General features: G+C 40.0%; 1 protein-coding gene across 1 annotated transcript in view; it reads left to right on the top strand.

Annotated features, from left to right (window-relative positions):
• The window catches only part of MS4A14 (membrane-spanning 4-domains, subfamily A, member 14), a 23179-nt gene extending 12587 nt beyond the window's left edge, over positions 1 to 10592 (top strand). Inside the window, exons 4-7 of the mRNA XM_006899903.1 lie at positions 2567 to 2716; positions 6788 to 6886; positions 8610 to 8731; positions 9284 to 10592. Coding sequence (XP_006899965.1) covers positions 2567 to 2716; positions 6788 to 6886; positions 8610 to 8731; positions 9284 to 10592 — 1680 coding nt within the window. The remainder of the gene's footprint in view (positions 1 to 2566; positions 2717 to 6787; positions 6887 to 8609; positions 8732 to 9283) is intronic.
• Positions 10593 to 18044: the final 7452 nt, after the last annotated feature.

The following is an 18044-nucleotide window of genomic DNA, read 5'->3' as shown; positions in this document are numbered from 1 at the left end:
TGTGTGTGTGTGTGTGTACAAAAAATATGTTGGGTTTTTAAATTGCAATATTTTAATACAACATACAGTGAACATAAAATACACACACATGCATATAGATAAAACATGTTGGGTTTTTTTCTCGCAATATTTACTTTTTATTGGTATCTGGAATTGAGCCCCATATCTAAGATATCTTGTTAGATTGATAAAGATTTACTTCAAGAGATTGGTGCACACACATGATTCTGCAGCCTGGGAAGTCCAAATTCCTAGGTCACTCTTCAGGGGGAGACCTCTATTGATTCATCGACTTGCTGTCGTTGGGTGTCCTCAAGTCAAGTACGATTCACAGCTACCTATTTGGACAACGGATCTACACCCTGCCCAATCTGGAACCATGGTCATCATGGTTGACATTTCTGGGCCCATTGCTGCAGTCACTGTGTCAATTAGAGGTCGGAAAACCCCAGATCTGTGGGTCAGGCAGAAAACCCACAAAGTTGTATCACAAAATTCACAGTCAGGAAATGGGACATATATTTTGTGTGTCAAAAGAAGCAAAGTGCTCAAGAATGAGTTTTGTCTAAATAACTATTTCTAGTCTGAAAGTAGACTGCAAGAAACTCCCTTTTCAACTGACACGTAAATTGCATTATGTTCAAGTACATTCTGGAAGGTACACGTCACCCTGTTATTCCACTCCTTTATTCTAAAACATCAAGTAGGATTTGGCAAAACCCCTGGGAGTCAGAGCCTAGCCAAGCTGACATATAAAAATATCCATTACACTTAGAAACTGTAGGTAATAAAACCATCCTGTGGAACCAAACAGAACCTTGAGAAAGCAAAGGAGCACACGTCAAGAGAGACTATTTACCTGTATACCCTTTTGGATTTTCTTTCAAAATGCTGTTTGTCCTGAAAACCTTGGGGTAAACATCGGAGCATAGACGGATTTCCAAAATCTCCCATCCTAAGCCCCAGCTGCTTCAAAACAGGACAAGCTGTGTAACTGCTTTATTTAGTTTACCCTATAACAAGCATTACACAATAAATAAGTGCACAAACAATTCAAATTGGACCCACTTTAAGCTGATCTCTGGCAGGTTTTCAGAGACTATAAATTATGCGAAGAGCAGAGAAGCGAGTGAAATCAAATCAAGTGCCTTTGGGTTGGCAGAGCAACTCCGTGCCCACTAAGCCACCAGGTCACCGGAACACATAGTGGGCACTAGATGTTTGTAGGGAGCTTCCCTTTGAGAGCTGCCCAGCTAACCTAAACAGTTTGGATTCAGTAGCTGTTCCGCCGGGAAAAGATGGACCGTCTCCTCTCATGTGATTTACCACCTCTGAAAACCAGCTGGAGAGGCCGCTGTGAGTCAGTTCTGACCCGGTAGCAATGAGAAGATGCCATATGCACAACCGTTGCTGCGTTTCAGCATTTACTGTTACAGCCACTGTGCCAAATACCTTATTCTGCTTAGCGTTTATGAGCACCATTGCGCAGCATAGGATGATCATTTACCTTAGCATTAACTACTGAAGGGAATCCCTTTCTCCACTCATTCCATTGAAAAAAAATATATTTTTATATAGTTTTTTTAAAAAAATTAATTTTAATGTAAGTTTACAGAGACTTAGGATTTCCATTCATTCATTGTTGCACTTTTCTCCCTGCCCACCCCTCCCCCCAACCCCAGCTTGTTCTTCTCTTTGAAAAGTAAAAGAAAAATTATTTCATTGGTATACAATCCCTTCCCCCCAAGTCTACTCCATTATGCAGCCTTCATTCTGGACTCCTGTCATGTCAATAATACCTAATCATATATCCCCTTTTAAACAGTCCTCTCCCTCATCTGTTTTAATGCAGTATACATCATTTATTTATCCTCTCTTTCTCATCTTCCCTCAACCCCAATGTCAGTCTCATTTTACAACAGTGGCACTATTCAATGTTTGTCCTTTTGTGACTGAGATATTTCACTCAGCATAATGTCCTCCAGGGTCACCCATTTTGTATAATATTTCATGAGTTCCTTGTTTTTCAATGCAGCATGGTATTCCGTTGTGTGAGTATACCAGAACTTCTCTATCCATTCATTTGTTAATGGGCACTTGGGTTGTGTTCAACTCTTTGCTATCATGAACAAAGGCGCAATAAACATTAGTGTGCACATATCTGCTTGGGTGGTGGTTATGGTTTCTTTGAGGTATATTCCCAGTAGTAGAATTGCTGGGTCAAACGGTATTTCTTTTTGCGGAAGCGCCATACCGCCTTCCATAGTGGTTGCACCATTTCACAATGCCACCAACAGTGAATAAGGGTTCCAGTTCCTCCACAACCTCGCCAGCATTTGATGCTGTTGTTCTGTTAAATTTTGCTCTTCTTACTGGGGTGAGATGATAGCTCATAGTTGTTTTCACTCATTTTCTTTTTTAGCACTCGGGTCCATTCTAACACTTGGTTTGTCTACTGATTTTAATAAATTACTAACTTTACCTAGCACATCTTCCAAATACCATGAAGGCACCAGAAATATCTTATCAGATGTTTGATACTTGTTTGTTTATAATTATTTTCCAGTATACACATGCCAGGATGATAAACGGCTTCTGTTCTCTGATTGCCTTAATTGGCATTATCCTCACAATTATGAGCTTTCGAGACCAACACCTGTTCTGCCAGAAGCCTTCCATTGAAGGAATATGCATTCTAGGGAGAGTATTTTTGACGGTAAGTGGTCTTGCTTTGTTTGATAAACCTATATCATCTGATCCAAACTGTTTTCCTGTTGCAATCACTCCTGAATTTTGTGTCAAACTGTGGAACTGACCATCACAGAAGCATTTGAATTGACCTGTGAGAAGCATGTTGATAATTCAGATGGTTCAAGATTCATATTGTCTCACCGGAATCTTCTTTCTAAAGGTGACAAGTGTGTAACTCTGAGTAATAGTTCATCCTTTTTGAGCCTCCGGAGGCTCTGTCTTCCTGTTCTGGAGAATGGAGACATAACATACTTACCTTTCATAGGAATTATTAAATAATACTTGGCACAGGGTAAACAGTCATGAATTTTAACTATTATTGATTTTATTGGTATTTTTTTGATAAATGCTACTTTTCCACGCATTAATGAGGCACAGAATTACTTTAAAAGTTTGTTCAACAACATAAAAAAATGTGGTTTGAGCCTCTCACACTGTATTTTCCATTGATGTTTTAATGGCCAAGACCCTATCACACCTGTCATTTCAGCATTATGCCAGGACCTTGTCTTTCTGACTTCCAACTCTCTCCACTTCCTGAATTCCCTAATGTATCAAGAACCCTTTACCCCAGAATCCCGAGACCAACTTCTTCCTGTGTAGAGGACCCCCAAGCCCAGTGCCCATCCTTTTCTACCTAATTAAATCTCCTTGATTATTCCATCTCAGCTAAAACATCATTTCCTTAAGGATATCCTGTAAGATACAATGGTGACCACGTCCATCTCCTCCCCCACATGCCCCTCGTCAGACCTCCATCTAGCATGGCACAGCTCCCAATGCGTATGTACTTACTTACCACAATTTAATTATGTAAATAGAAAGTCAGAGACTGAAGTCTTCATTATAGATTGAAGCTCAACATCAAGAAGACAAAGATTCTCACCATTGAGCCAAATGGCAGCACCATGATAGATGGAGAAGAGATTGAGGTTGTCAATAATTAACAGCTTGCTCAGCTCCACAATCAACACTCTTGGCACCAGCAGTCAGGAAAGCAAAGGACGAATTGCACTGGGAAAATCTGCTGTCAGGGACCTCTCCAGAGTACTAAGAAGCAAAGATGTCAGTCTAGAGACTAAGGTGCACCTCATCCAGGCCACGGTCTTCACAACTATTTGCTATGCATCAGATAACCGGACAATGACTAAAGAGGATAGAAGAATAAGTTGTGGTGCTGGAGAAGATTCTTGAACATGGAGAGCCAAGAAAACAAATATGTCTGTACTGGAGAGAGTGAAACCAAGTTTCTCCTTGGGAGCCAGGATTTTTTTCTTTCTTTCTTTCTTTTTTTCTTTGGGCCTGTTTATGCATCTTCTCCAGGAGGCTAAGATTTTGAAGCTCCATTTCACATACTTTGAGCATGTGACCAGGAAGGGCCGGTCCTTGGAGAAGGATATTATATTCAGAAAGGTAGAGGACCAGCACAGGAGAGGAAGACTTCGGATGAGACAAATTGATACAGTCCTTTAAAGGTGGAAATATCCAGTCAGGTTGTGAGATGTGTTGCAGATGCAAATCTACTAGATAGCTAAACTCTTGTTAATATCTTTGAGGGAGAGAAGATTAACGTGTATTGAATTCCTTTCACTGACAGACATGACGTTATGCTTTTAAAGATATAAAATTCACAGAACAAAGCTTCTATGCTAGGCATCATTAATTCTTTTTTCACAACTACAAAAACTGAATCAGTCACTCTGTAAGTCACACTTACTTAACCACTAAGCTAAGCTCAGTTCTTTTGCTAGGGAGGCCAAGTTTTATGAACATCTACTATCTAAAAATTATCTCAAAGCAGAGCATGTAAAATGGCAATCTATGTAAAATCTATTTAAAATAGCTACGTCCTGTCTGCTGATGAAGTCTATTTGGCTCATACAAGTGAATGAATAATTTTCACACTTAATATGGAAATCTCTACATTATCCATCAACAAGCAAATGGATAGAGAAGCTGTGGTTTATTCACACAATGGAATACTATGCTGCATTGAAAAACAAGGAACTCATGAACTATTATTCAAAATGGGTAGTCCTGGAAGACATTATGCTGAGGGAAATATCTCAGTCACAAAAGGAAAAATACTGCATAGTGCCAATGTTGTAAAATGGAACTGACATCAGGGTTGGGGGAAGACTGAGAAAGATGGGATAAATAATGTATACTTCATTGAAACAGATGAGGGAGAGAACTGTTTAAAAGAGACATGTGATTAGGTATTATTGTCATGACAGGAGTCCAGAATGAAGGCTGCATAGTGGAGTGAACTTGAAGGGAAGAATAATAAATGAGGTATAACAATGAAAGAATTTTTCTTTTACTTTTCAAAAAGAAGAGCGAATGGGAGGGGTTTCAGACAGGGAGAAAAGTGCAACAATGAATGAATGGAAGGAAATCCTAAGTCTGTAAATTTTCAATAAAATTAATAATAAAAAAGTTAAAAAAGAAAGTCAGCTGTGAGGGACCTCTCGAGTACTGAAGAGCAATGGCATCAGGCTGGAGACTAAGGTGTGCCTGATCCAGGCTATAGTCTTCACAGTTATGTGCTATGCATTGGAGAGTTGGACAGTGACTAAGGATGAAAGAGAATTGATGCCTTTGAGCTATGGTGCTGGAGAAGAGTGTTGAATATACCACAGACTGCTAGGGGAACAAATAGGTTTGTCCTGGAGAGGGTGAAGCTGGACTGCTCCTTGGAGGCAAGCATTCTGAAGCTTCATCTCATGAACTTTGGGCATGTTGGTCCTTGGAGAGGGACGTCATGTTTGGGAGAGTGGAGAGACGGCCCAGGAGAGGAAAGACCCTTGATGAGATGGATCGATTCTGTGATTGGGGTGGTAGAAATGAGTGTGTCTGAGATGGTAAGGTTAGCACAGGATAGAGCAGGGTTTAAGGCTCTTGTACATAGGGTTGCTATGAGTTACAAGACACTCGACGGCACATAACAACAACAACAACATCTATCTATATATCCTCTCTCTCTCTCTCTCTCTCTCTCTCTTCGGCTCCCCCTCCAGATTCCTTAGGAAAAACAAGAAAACTCAGTTCTCTAAGCTATATCCCCATGTAGCAGCAATTGGCTGGAACAAAGTAATGGATCTATCTTGTTTATGTCTTTATTCTCTACTTTCACTTCCAAATTTGTTGTTGTTATGTACCATTGAGTCACTTGTGACTCATAGTGACCCTATGTACAATAGCCCTGAAACTTGCTCTATCCTGTGCCAACTTTACTTTTTCTGACACATCTACCCTCATTACCCTAGTCACTGAATCAATCCATCTCATCAATGGTTTTTCTCCCTTTCTCTGTTCCTCCATCCTTCCAAGTATGATGACCCTCTCTAAGAACTGGTCCCTCCTTGCAACATTCGCAAAGTATCTCACACAAAGCTTCAGAATCGTTGCCTCTAAGGAATAGCCTTGTTTCACTCTCTCTAGGATGAACCTGTTTGTTCTCCTGGCAGTCCATGGTATGCTCAAAGGCATCAACTCTATTATCCCTGGTCATTGTCCAGCTCTCTGAAACATAGCAAGCAATTGCAAAGGCTATGGCCTGGATCAGGTGCACCTTAGTCTCCAGACTGATGTTGTTGCTTTTTAGTACTGGACAGGTCCCTGATAGCCAACTTTCTTGATGCAATTCCTTCCAAATTTAGCTTCCTAAATTTAAAACAGGTTCTCTGATTCTGTATATAGGTAACTGGTTTTATAAAATTCATTCATGGTAGGAAGCAAAAGATTTTCATATGTCTGGAGAGAAGCACTATTCCTATCAGTGAATGAGTGCACAGTCTGTTGCACTCGTTTAGGTTTATTTCCCGGACCTTATATGCATCAGAGTTTGTTGTTCTTACTTTATTATAAAGACAGGAAATAAACGGCATATGACTTTCGATGACTACACAAGCATTTCAAGTCTATGAGTCTCACTATACTTAATAATAGAGTATATAAGGGCTGAGTGGCCTAAATCTTTAAGATGATGTGGTTTTCATGCCTAACGCAATTTCTTTCTCTTCACTATTCACAGGGAATTTTATCTGTCATCCTGATTATCTGTATAGTAGAGTTCAGCATCTCTTTAACCGTGGTAACCTTAAGAAACCAGTCTTGGACACGAGCAAATGAGGTATGTTCAATGTAGATATGCAGATGAATTCCCACAGGTACTCCCTAAATGACCTTTGGCCTGCGAATAGGTAGGGAGACATACTTCAACACAGAACTGAAACTTTTCAATTCAGGAAGATGAAGGAGGATTACCACGGTACTGAAGATCTCTCCACTTCCTTTTTGTTATTCTCCTTGAGTGTATGCCTCATATGCCATTCACTGTCCTGTGTCTTCAGACCTTGTTTCTTCTCTACTGGCCTAAATATAGCAACAAACCATACTTAACGGGAACCCATGTTATGATAGTATGGTTCTCTCGCTGTACCATCCAAAAAAAGAATGGTCGTACAGCGGAACTCTGGTGGCCTAGTGGGAAGAAGCTGCGATGTGATCCCGAATGCATGCACTTCGAGGCCACCAGCTGCCCCGCGGAAGAAGGACAGGGAAATCTCCCATCATGAAAACCCGCCAGAGGGTCAGCTATGAGTCAGTTCCGACTCTATAGTACGCAACAACAACAGTGGAGTAAGCATTGTATTGCTAAGCCAAAGGCCAGCACTTTTCATCCATTGGCAGCTATGTGGAAAAAAAGGTGAGGCAGGCAGTGTGCTTCTGTAAGGGTGTGCCATCTTGACGATCCTGGCAGTACAAGGACTAGATGCGATGCCGCCGGCAGAAAGGCAGTGTTTCTAACTCACCACGTGGGTTTCTAACTCACTCACATCTCTGTGGGAGATGTTGCAACCAGCCTCATAAAAGCCACAGTCTTGGGAGCTCTGGTGGCCTAGTGGCAAGAAGCTGTACTACAATCCCAGAGGTGTGCGATTCGAATCCACCAGATGCTCTGCTGCAGAAGGAGGAAAAATCTCCTCCTGTACCAGTCAGATCCAATTTGATGGTACACGCACAAAAAATAATACCATAAAAAAATTTAAAAAAAAACCAAAAAAACCCCACAGCCTTGTGCCCCCCTACAAGAGAGTTCTACTCTGTCTTATGGGGCCACTATGAACCAGAACCAACTTGACATAATGGAGGGAGGTGAGCATACCAACATAGAATATCAACTGTTATATTATTATACAATATAATAACAACATTTATATTACATATTATAATACAATATAATATATTATATATTATTATATAATACACTATTATAGCTATAATAGCAGTTGTTAAATTGTTATTATTGTACTCTATATGTCGGTCTGTCTCGCATCGTGAACACTACAAAGTCATGTTGTTGTTGTTAGGTGCCATTCAGTTGACTATGACTCAGAGCCATCCTATAGGCAACAGATCCACAAAGCCATGACACAGATCTAATTATCTTTGATCTCCAGCATCTAATTTACCTAGTAGGTGAGGAATAACTATCTATAGGTTAAGACTGTAAATACGAACACTGAATGTATGACTTAAAGTGTATTAGAAGTTGTATAATATTAAGTATGAAAGGACCCTTTCAGATAATCATTGAAATTCCCCCATGGAAGGCTTTAGATAATGAAAGTTGTTAAGTGGTTTAAAATAAAATTCTTGATGTTAATAGTTTGTGCTAAGGGTAGAAGTGATATTTTATTTTCTATTTCCTGATCCAGATGTTATATGTTATTTTTGGTCTACTATCCTGAGACAAAGATGAAAGAGAATTTAGGAAAGCAAGAAGGGAATAATTCTAACATGATTGTGTCATACATATTAATGTGGTTTTTCTCTTCTCCTTGATTTTCTAGATTATGTTTTTATTGCCTTCAGATATCACTGAAAAAAGTGAAAGGCCTTCTCCAGCAGGAAAAACCCACCTACAAGATGAGCCTCCAACAGAGTCTGCCCATAAAACAGCAAATGCAAATGCGTATTTCTTTAAGGGTTACGCTTTCTTCAAGTTAAAAGTCGCAAGGCATCCTTTAGAACTTATGTTAGAGGAACACAAAGAAAATACAGAAGATAGTAATCCTGAAGACCTACAATCCACTGTGTCTCAACCCCCACAAATGCAAATCCAAGTGCACAGCGCCCATACTTTTCCATTCCAAGTTTTTTCATCCTACTCATTACAGTCTTATTTCCAAACAGTCCGAGCTTTACCATCTCAAGACTCACCATGCTATGCCCTGCCATTTCAAAGTCTGAGTAGTCAAGGGCCTCTTGTCTCTACATCACACATTTTGTATTACAAAGATACAGCAAGACCTTCTCTGCCAACTCCAGTCCAAGTATCCCAAGCACAGGTAACTGAAGCACCCCTTGTTCCCACAATGCAAGCTGTGTTTTTTCAAAACTTTCCTTCCCAAGCAAGGAAATATCAACCTCAAAAATCACAAGTCGTGGTACAAGAAGATTCCCGTGTTTCTACAACTCATGTTTTGTATTTCCAATTCTTGAAATCCTATGCCTTGCATTATAGATTCTCACAATTTAAACTGCCAAAAATCGAAGGGCCCCTTATTCCTACAACACACGCTTTGTTCTTCCAAGACCCACTGCCCCAAATCATGCCAGTCCCCAGTCAACAATATGAAGGCCGCACCCTGGCATACCAAGACATGCCAACCCAAGGAAGTTCTGAGCGAGCTCTAACAGCCCTTGAGGGAGAGTCCTCAAATGAACAAGTTAAAGATGTAAAATACCAAGACATTAGATCAGAAGTCATCCTACTGACTCAGGAATGGAATACTGAGGGGAAATCGTATGACAAATCTTCAAAACGTCATTCCCTAGATCTCCAAAGCCAAAGCAAAGGTTTGCAATTCCCAAAGAGGAGATCCCTAGACCTGCAGGGCCAGAAGGCTCCAAGGCGGAAGTCCATAGACGAGCGAATCAAAAGCTGGTTTTCCCCAATGCGGAAATCGGTAGACCAGCAAAGAAAATTGTCAAAATCTTCAAGGAAGAAAAGCTTAGCCTTGCAAACCACAGAGAAGGAAAGGACAACTGAAGACCAACAGGTCCAAGATGGGAAATTCCCAAATAGACAAGATGACGGTCATCAATTCCCAGCAGAACAAGATACACGTCAGCAAGCTGATGAGGAAAAATCTCCGAAGGGAAAATACAAAGATCGGCCCCTCAAAGGACGGAAAGCTCAAGAGAAGAGTGTTCCCAAGGCTCAGTACAAACAAGCCCAGGAATCTCAACTCTGGCAACCCCCCAGAATGCAATTTGCAGTACAGGAAACCCAAGGCTGGCGCTTTACCTACCAGCAAGGCTATGACTGGGTAACTCAAGGCTGGAGAAACAAAGATTGGAAAGCACAAGAATGGCAATTTGAAACGCAGAACTCTCGAAACTGGCAATCCCAAGATCTCTTGGAGAGAGAAGCCCTGAAGCAGAGAGCTTTATACCAAGACACCCAAACCCAGCACTTCCAACGTAACCTAGATCACCAATTACCAGAGGGCGTAATTGAAGATATTCAGGATCAAGTTCAGGCCCAAGAAGACCTTCCAGCTGAAGTTACACCGAAAGAGGATACGCAAGGGGACAGTATGCAAACAGAAGACATCAAATCAGGGTACGTGGAATCCAGAGGCCAAAATTCAGAGGACTTAAAATCAGAAAACATGGGGTCAAATGCTCCCTCTTCCTCCTCTGTTTCCGATTTAAATTCAGAACAAGATGTGCAAGTCAACACTTCGATAAGTTCAACTTCATGCAAGGAAGATACGACTTCAGGGTCTAGCCTGTGTTACCTAAAGCAATCAGAAGACTCTGACTAGCTGCAGAAGAGCCCAATTACCACACAGCACACAGTAAAGGAAACAAATTAGAGCAAAACAGTATAGTATAGTCTTCTCCAACCCATGTTCTCAACTGTGGTTGCTATCTTATTTACTCACCAGCAAATTAAGGGCATGTATAACACTCAAATGATTTGTCCTTAATTGAAATAAAATAATAATAAAACACATGTCCACATTGGTCCACAACTTTCTGGAGGTGTCAAGAGAAAGTAATATTTAAGTGCCTTATGTCATCAATGGTAGGGTTTCAGTTTATGAATGTTTATTTTACACCGTAATGTAATATAATGTAATGACTAATTTTTCTACTAGTGTTATATTTTTTAATATTCTATAACTCTGCTTTTTTTTTAGTCATACCCCCAAGCCAATGGTGGGTGACTCTACTTCTTGGCCTTCAGGCCTGCCTTTAATTGTTTTTGGTGAAACATTCTTCTAGGTCGTATAACCCTTGTATGTCCACTTGCTGTACATAGGTAGTTTGTGGTTGCTGTAAACCTAAACACTGTGACACTGATGTGTCAAATGTGATAATGGTTACCCATGGTGGACAGTGTTTGGTGGAGCTCCCCGATTAAAACAAGCTTGGAAGCAGGAGTGGCATTCACTTCTGAAATAGCTTGCCTCTGGAAACCCTATGAACCTGGAGAAAGGACGAAAGTTATACAAGTGCCCAGGTCTTTCATTCATAGGGTCACTATGAGTCGCCTATGACTCAACAGCACTTAACAACAACAACAACAATTAACTCTGCTATTTTTGAAGGTAGTTTTGAGTTCTTTTTTTTTAAAGAAAATTTAAAAAATGTTTTTAACTGAAAAGAAAACAATTCAATATAGTTTCAGGAAATGTGTCATCTATAGGCTCAAGTGATGTCATCAAGTGCCTCAGTTGATGTCATCAAGTACCTGTTGGGTTTTTTGTTGTTGTTGTTTTCATTTATTATTCATTTCCATGAAAATTTACAGAGACTTTGGATTTCCATTTATTCACTGTTGCACTTTTTCCACCTTGCAACCCTCCCCCCTAGTACACTACCCTCTTGGAAAAATAAAAGAAAAATTTTGTCATTGTTTTACAATCCCTCCCCCCAGATCCACTCCACTATGCAGCCTTCACTCTGGACTCCTGTCATGATAAAAATACCCAATAGCATATCCCTTTTAGACAGTTTTCTCCCTCATCTGTTTCAATGCAGTAGACATTACTGAACCCATATTTCTCAGTCTCCCCCAATCCCCGAGGTCAGTCCTGTTTTACAACAGTGGCATTTGTCCTTTTGTGACTGAGATATTTCACTCAGCATAATGTCCTCCAGGGTCACCCATTTTGAATAATATTGCATGAGTTCCTTGTTTTTCAATGCAGCATAGTATTCCATTGTGTGAATATACCACAGCTTCTCTATCCATTCATTTGTTGATGGGCACTTAGGTTGTTTTCAACTCCTTGCCACTGTGAACAAAGCTGTGATAAACATGGGTGTGCCTATATCTGCTTGGATGTTAGTTATGGTTTCTTTGGCGTATATTCCCGGTAGTAACAACCACCTCTTCTTTTATACAGGAAACTTTCTGATAAAGAGTTATGTTGCCAACTCAAAAGCAAGCAAATGGTATCCACAAGATGCTCTGCAGGAGATAGATGAGCAATCTCCTCTTTTGTGCTTAAAATTGCCTCCGAAAACCTGCTGAAGGGCTAACAATGAGTCAGTTCCAACTAGACAATTGTTGTTAGGTGCCGTCAAGTCATAGACGACCCTATGAATGAAAGTCCTGAACACGCATATCTTTCATCATTTCTCTAAGTTCATGGAGTTTTCAGAGGCAAGCTATTTTGGAAGTGGATGCCATTCCTACTTTCAACTAGACAGTACACAACAACAATTGTTCAACTAGACAGTACACAACAATTGTTCATTCAGTTTGTCGATCAGGAGGAAGTCTACTAAATAGGCTTTCTAAGATCTCAGTAGTATTTTGCTTGCATGCTACATTGACAATGTTGTTCAATAATTTCCACATGCTGTTGGATCACCTTTCTTGGGGATGGGAACAAGCATGGATCTCTTCCGTCAGTTGGCTATGCAGTTAGCTGTCCTCCAAATATCCTGGATCAGGTTAGTAAACTGTCCAGGGTCACATCTGTTACTTGAAATATGTCAGGTGATATCCCGTCAATTCCAGTGCAACTTGAACTTCTTTCATTACCATTGGCTCTCAATCACATGGTACTCCTAAAAAACATTTCCATATTGGCCAATTCTTTTTGGTACAGTGATTCTGTGTATTCTTTCCATTTTCTTTTGATGCTTCCCTGGCAAGCAAAATACTGCTGAAGGGAATTAAAAAATGGCTAGAATAGTACACAAACAAAGAACTTCTAGACCTTCAAGCTGGGTTTAGAAGAGGTTGTGGGACCAAGGATGTTATTTCTGATGTCGTTGTCAGATGAATGCTAGCTGAAAGCAAAGAATACAAGAAGAATGTCCATTTGTGCTTTATTGACTATGTAAAGGCATTTGACTGTGTGTATAACAAATTATGTCTAATTTTGAAAAGAACGGAGATCCTAGAACATTCAATTGTGCTCTTATGAAACCTCTACCTAGACCAAGAGGTTGCCGTGTGAACAGAGCATGGCAACACTACCTGGTTTAAAATGAAGATGGGATTCTATCCTTTCTCCATACATATTCAATATGTATGCTGAGCAAATCATTTGAGAAACTGGATTCTATGAAGAAGAAGGTGGCATCAAGATCAGAGAGTGGCATAACATTGCTTGCTGGAAGTGAGGAAGTTCTTGCAGCACTTGTCGCAAAGGATCAAAGAATACAACCTTCAATATGATTTGCATCTCAGTGTCAAGAAAGCAAAAATTCTCAGCACTGGGCCAAGAGACAACATCATGACAGATGGAGAAAAGATTGAAACTCTCTCTGACTTCATATTCCTTGGATCCACAATCCATACACTTGGTACTGACTGACAGATCAGGAGATGTATTGCTTTGGAAAAGTCTTCACTCAAGGATAACTCCAAATTACTAAGGAGCAAAGATGTTAGTTTGAGAACCGAAGTGTGCCTTTTTGAGGCCATAGTCTTTTCAAACACTTGCTATGTATCTGAGAGCTGGATGATGAATAAGGATGGTAGAAGAAAAATTAAAGTCTTTGAGTTGTGGTGTTCGAGAAGAATACCGAAAATCTCATGGTCTTCCAAAGAATAAAGAGAGATGTCTTGGAGAGGGTGCAGCTAGAGTGCAAGGAGGGAAAAATAACAAAGCTTCATCTCATGTACTTTGGGCATGTTGCTAGGTGAGGCCACTCCTTGGAGAAGGACATCATGATTGGGAAGGTGGAGGGTCAGTAAAAGAGAAGAAGACTCTCAACCAGATGAATTGACACAGTGCAGCTATGGGCTCATGTGTGTCAGAGATGGTGACGATGGCACATGATAGGATAGGATTCAAATCTGTTGTTCACAGGGTCACTAGGGACCATACTCAACTCACACCTAACAACAGCTCAGTGAGAACTTAAAATTACTGCTTCCTTTCTATTTTGTTGCTTCCAGTTCTAACAGCATAAAGTGAACAATAACATCAGGGAAGGACCTAAACCAATCAGTCATATGAAATTAAAGCCCATCTCTTGTCTTCTAGATAAATCTTAGAAGGCAAAAATGGTTGGGATAGAAGGATTAATGGAAATAAGATTCACAGGGAGAGAGAAAGACGAGTACAGTTAAATGGTGAGTATTGTAATCATCATAAAACAAAATATGTGTATTTTGACTGGAAAACCAATTTGCTCTGTAAATTTTCACTCAAATCACAATTTTAAAAAATGAAATTACAGTCAAGAAAACAGCAGCTCTCTACTATGTTGTTGTCATGAAATGGTGTCAAGTACAACTCACAATGACTGGATGAACAAAAGATCTGAACTTTGTTCTACAACTATCATCATTTCTCTAGTGTTCATAGTTTCCAAAGACATGTAATTTAGGAAATAGATGCCAATCCTGCTTCCAAGTCTGTCTTAATATGGGAGCTCTACCAAACACTGTCCACCATGGGTAACCATTATGTAAACCGCACAGGAGGACGTTGCCTGTCTTTCACTCTCAGAGCCACTGATGGGTTCAATCCACCAGACAGGAGCAGTCTTTCGGTTTGCAGTGTAACAAATACAGGTATTTCTCAGGTATATATGGATTTTCTAGAGTTCAACACAGTGGCTTTCTTCTAGTAGATATTCAATAATTTTAAAGGCCTAAGTAGGAATCTGACTTCTTCACATAGAAGTAAAACAAGCGGTTGTGAATAGTAGGATAATAAAGTATAGAAGTGGAATGGGTTTTCTGCCTCTCTCAATGTAAGAATTACTTTTCTGAGTCTTCCAAAGTTCCTCAACTTTTATAATTGATCACTGTTGTTGTTGTTAAGTGCTGTCGAGTCGTAGGCGACTCATAGTGACCCTATGAACAAAAGTCCTGGACACCTCCTGTATAACTTTCGTCCTTTCTCTAGGTTCATAGAGTTTCCAGAGGCAAGCTATTGTGAAAGTAGATGCCACTCCTGCTTCCAAGCTTGTTTTAATCAGGGAGCTTCACCAAACACTGTCCACCATGGGTAACCCTGATTACTACCTAGATTAATCTCTAGCTCTTGAAGAGTTGCCATTTTGTACTCAAATTTTTCCGACTAATAGTAATCCCATATTTTCCAGCTATCCATCCTTCTTTATTTATAACTTTTGTTTGTTTAGTAGGTCTTTATTGTATGTGTATGAATATTATCACTGATACTATTATTGCATTTTGGGATATATCTTGAAATGAGTTTTTTTTACAATGAATGTCAGATTATTCCTCTTCAATGTGTTGGACACAATAACTTGAACACAAAATCAGGTGTTCAATAATATATATTTAAAATTTTCCCTCAAATTTTATTTTTGATAGTCCATCTCACTCACTCATCATGGTTTACTCAAGTCCATTGCACACATATGTTGTTGTATGTCACCAAGGATGTGTGCATACAAAATAGGCCCTAAGGTCTTTGAACCACCAGACAGAGAATGATCTCACCCTGCTATCTGCCTACATATATAATCACTGAGAAGTCTATCCATTCAGTTTAGTTTATACCGAGCTTCAAACATGGGAATTCTTCCAAAGTATAGAAATTCAGTGGCTAGGGTCTTTTTTTTTTTTTAAAGTCTTTTTAAATTTTTTAAAATTTTGTATTAGTTTGCTTACAAAGTTCATATACACTGTGTTTCACACTATTCTTCATTCACATTGTGTTTCATACAATCATTCCCATCTATTAAGTTTTATAAATGGGAAGGATCCTGCAGGGACCTAAAAGGACAGGGTTGTGATGGACAAGGTCCAATAGTGTCTAGAGTCTTTATTTAAAATGAAAAAATGTAAACATGTAAGAAATCATAGTTTGTGCAATTTTTTCCTACACCTTAAAGAGGCAGGAGGGAGATCTGCTACATAGAGAATGGCACTGGGAACTGAAATGTGGACTTGCCTGGTGGCCCAAATCCACCAGGATCTCCAAGAGAGAAAGACGGACAATATCCTCCTCCCAGGCAATGCAAGCTTCTACATACCTGCTGGAGTGCCAGCTATGAGATTGTTCTGGAGGATGGAGATGCAAAAAAGTCAGAAGCTCTCGTTGTCCCTAGATCTATCACAACTTTTCCAGTATCCAGGAATTCTGCTTTTCTCACTCTGCTATTCAAAAGCATTCTCTCTCTCTTCTTTCTCTTCTCTGAGAGATCTAAAATTGTCCCTTCAATGTGTTCGGGCCTGGAATGAATAAAAATCAAATACCCTTTGAAAGTAATAGGGGGAAATGTGAGCTGAAGGGGCCATTGTGATGCCATGACTTGTTAACCAAAGCTTTTGGTACTTGGCTCTCAATCAAAAGGTCAGCGGTTCAAACTCACCAAAGGCTCCTGAGAAGAAAAAAAACTTCATTAACTACTTCTATAAAAATTTCAGCCTAGGAAACCCTGTGGGACAATGCCATCCTGACACACCTTGCATGTAAGTGAAGGTTCCTGAGTGGTACATATAGTTGATGATATGAACTTTCCCAGAGGCACCACAGAACAAAGATGTGGAAATATATTTCCAAAAGATTAGATCCAAGAAACCCCTACAGAGTGATTCTACACTACACAAGGGATTAACTCCAAGTTGGAATCAATTCCACGGCAATGTGTGGGAAGCCAACTATTAAGTTATATTTTAAACCAAATGCTTAATCAGGAATTGAAGGAAGCACAAATACATGCTGGAATTACTTTTGTGACAGATCAAAAGAAATGCACTGCTTCCTGCAAAACAAGAAGCAGTTAGGGGCCCCTGCAGAGGGAATGGTGAGAGTCTGTGCTTGTGAACAGCTTCCTTCCTGATACAAGCACAAGGCTGTCAATAGAAAGAGCTTAGCTTCATTCTCATAGAATTGTCTTTGTGGTTTGCTCCCTGTCGGTTTTCAATAAAGTTTCAATAAAGGGAAGCCAGGTTGGGCTTCAGTCTTTGAGCTGTTTGCCTCCTGCTTTATGTGCTCTGTTTTTTTTTCTCCAACTTTTGTGTCCCTATCTCCTCTTTTATCCTCAGCTAAGGTCAACAACAGCAATGGATCTGACTGATTTTGGTTTTGTGTCTAAGTGATAAGAAGGTAACTATAACCAATGGAATGTCGGTGAAATGATGGTGCCATCTCCAGCCTTGACCCCTACTATCTGCATTCTTTTGCACCTTCTCTTCCTTACTGCACTGACCTTGTTCACAGATCAAGGCCCCTGAGTGTGCTGTGGGTCTGGATGAAAGAAGCCAGAGCCACAGAGCACTCACTGCACAGGCTAAAGCCACTGTGGGACATTTGGTTGGACTGTATCCTCAAGCAGAAATGAAATGACTTTGGTACTGGGCCAAGGAAAGCATAGAGCTGTTAGTCAAAGGAGTTTTGGAGAAAAAAGAAACCACACATCTTATTTCCTTGTATGAGTTACCTATTGCTAAGAGACAAATAACCACAAATTCAACTACATAAGACAACACCCTTGCAAAAGAAAGGTGACCCAAGAGAGTGTGGAAATTATTGCACAGTATCATTGATATCACATGCGAGCGAGATTCTGCTGAAAATTATCCAACAACATTTGGAACAATATGTCAACAGAGAACTGCCAGATGTGCAGGCTGGATTTAGAAGAGACCGTGGTACTAGGGATATAATAGCTAATGTTAGATGGATCTTGGCAGAAAGCAGAGAATACCAGAAGAATGTCTATCTGTGTTTCATTGACTAAGCAAAGGCTTTTGACTGTGTGGATCACAACAAGCTATGGCTGACTCTGAGAAGAATGGGAATCCCAGAACATTTGATTGTGCT

The sequence above is a fragment of the Elephantulus edwardii genome, unplaced genomic scaffold (assembly GCF_000299155.1).
Source record: "Elephantulus edwardii isolate Elephantulus edwardi_28Jun2011 unplaced genomic scaffold, EleEdw1.0 scaffold00268, whole genome shotgun sequence".
NCBI classification, from domain to species: domain Eukaryota; kingdom Metazoa; phylum Chordata; class Mammalia; order Macroscelidea; family Macroscelididae; genus Elephantulus; species Elephantulus edwardii.
The sequence above is the reverse complement of the archived record's forward strand: the minus strand, read 5'-3'. Positions and strand labels throughout refer to the sequence as shown.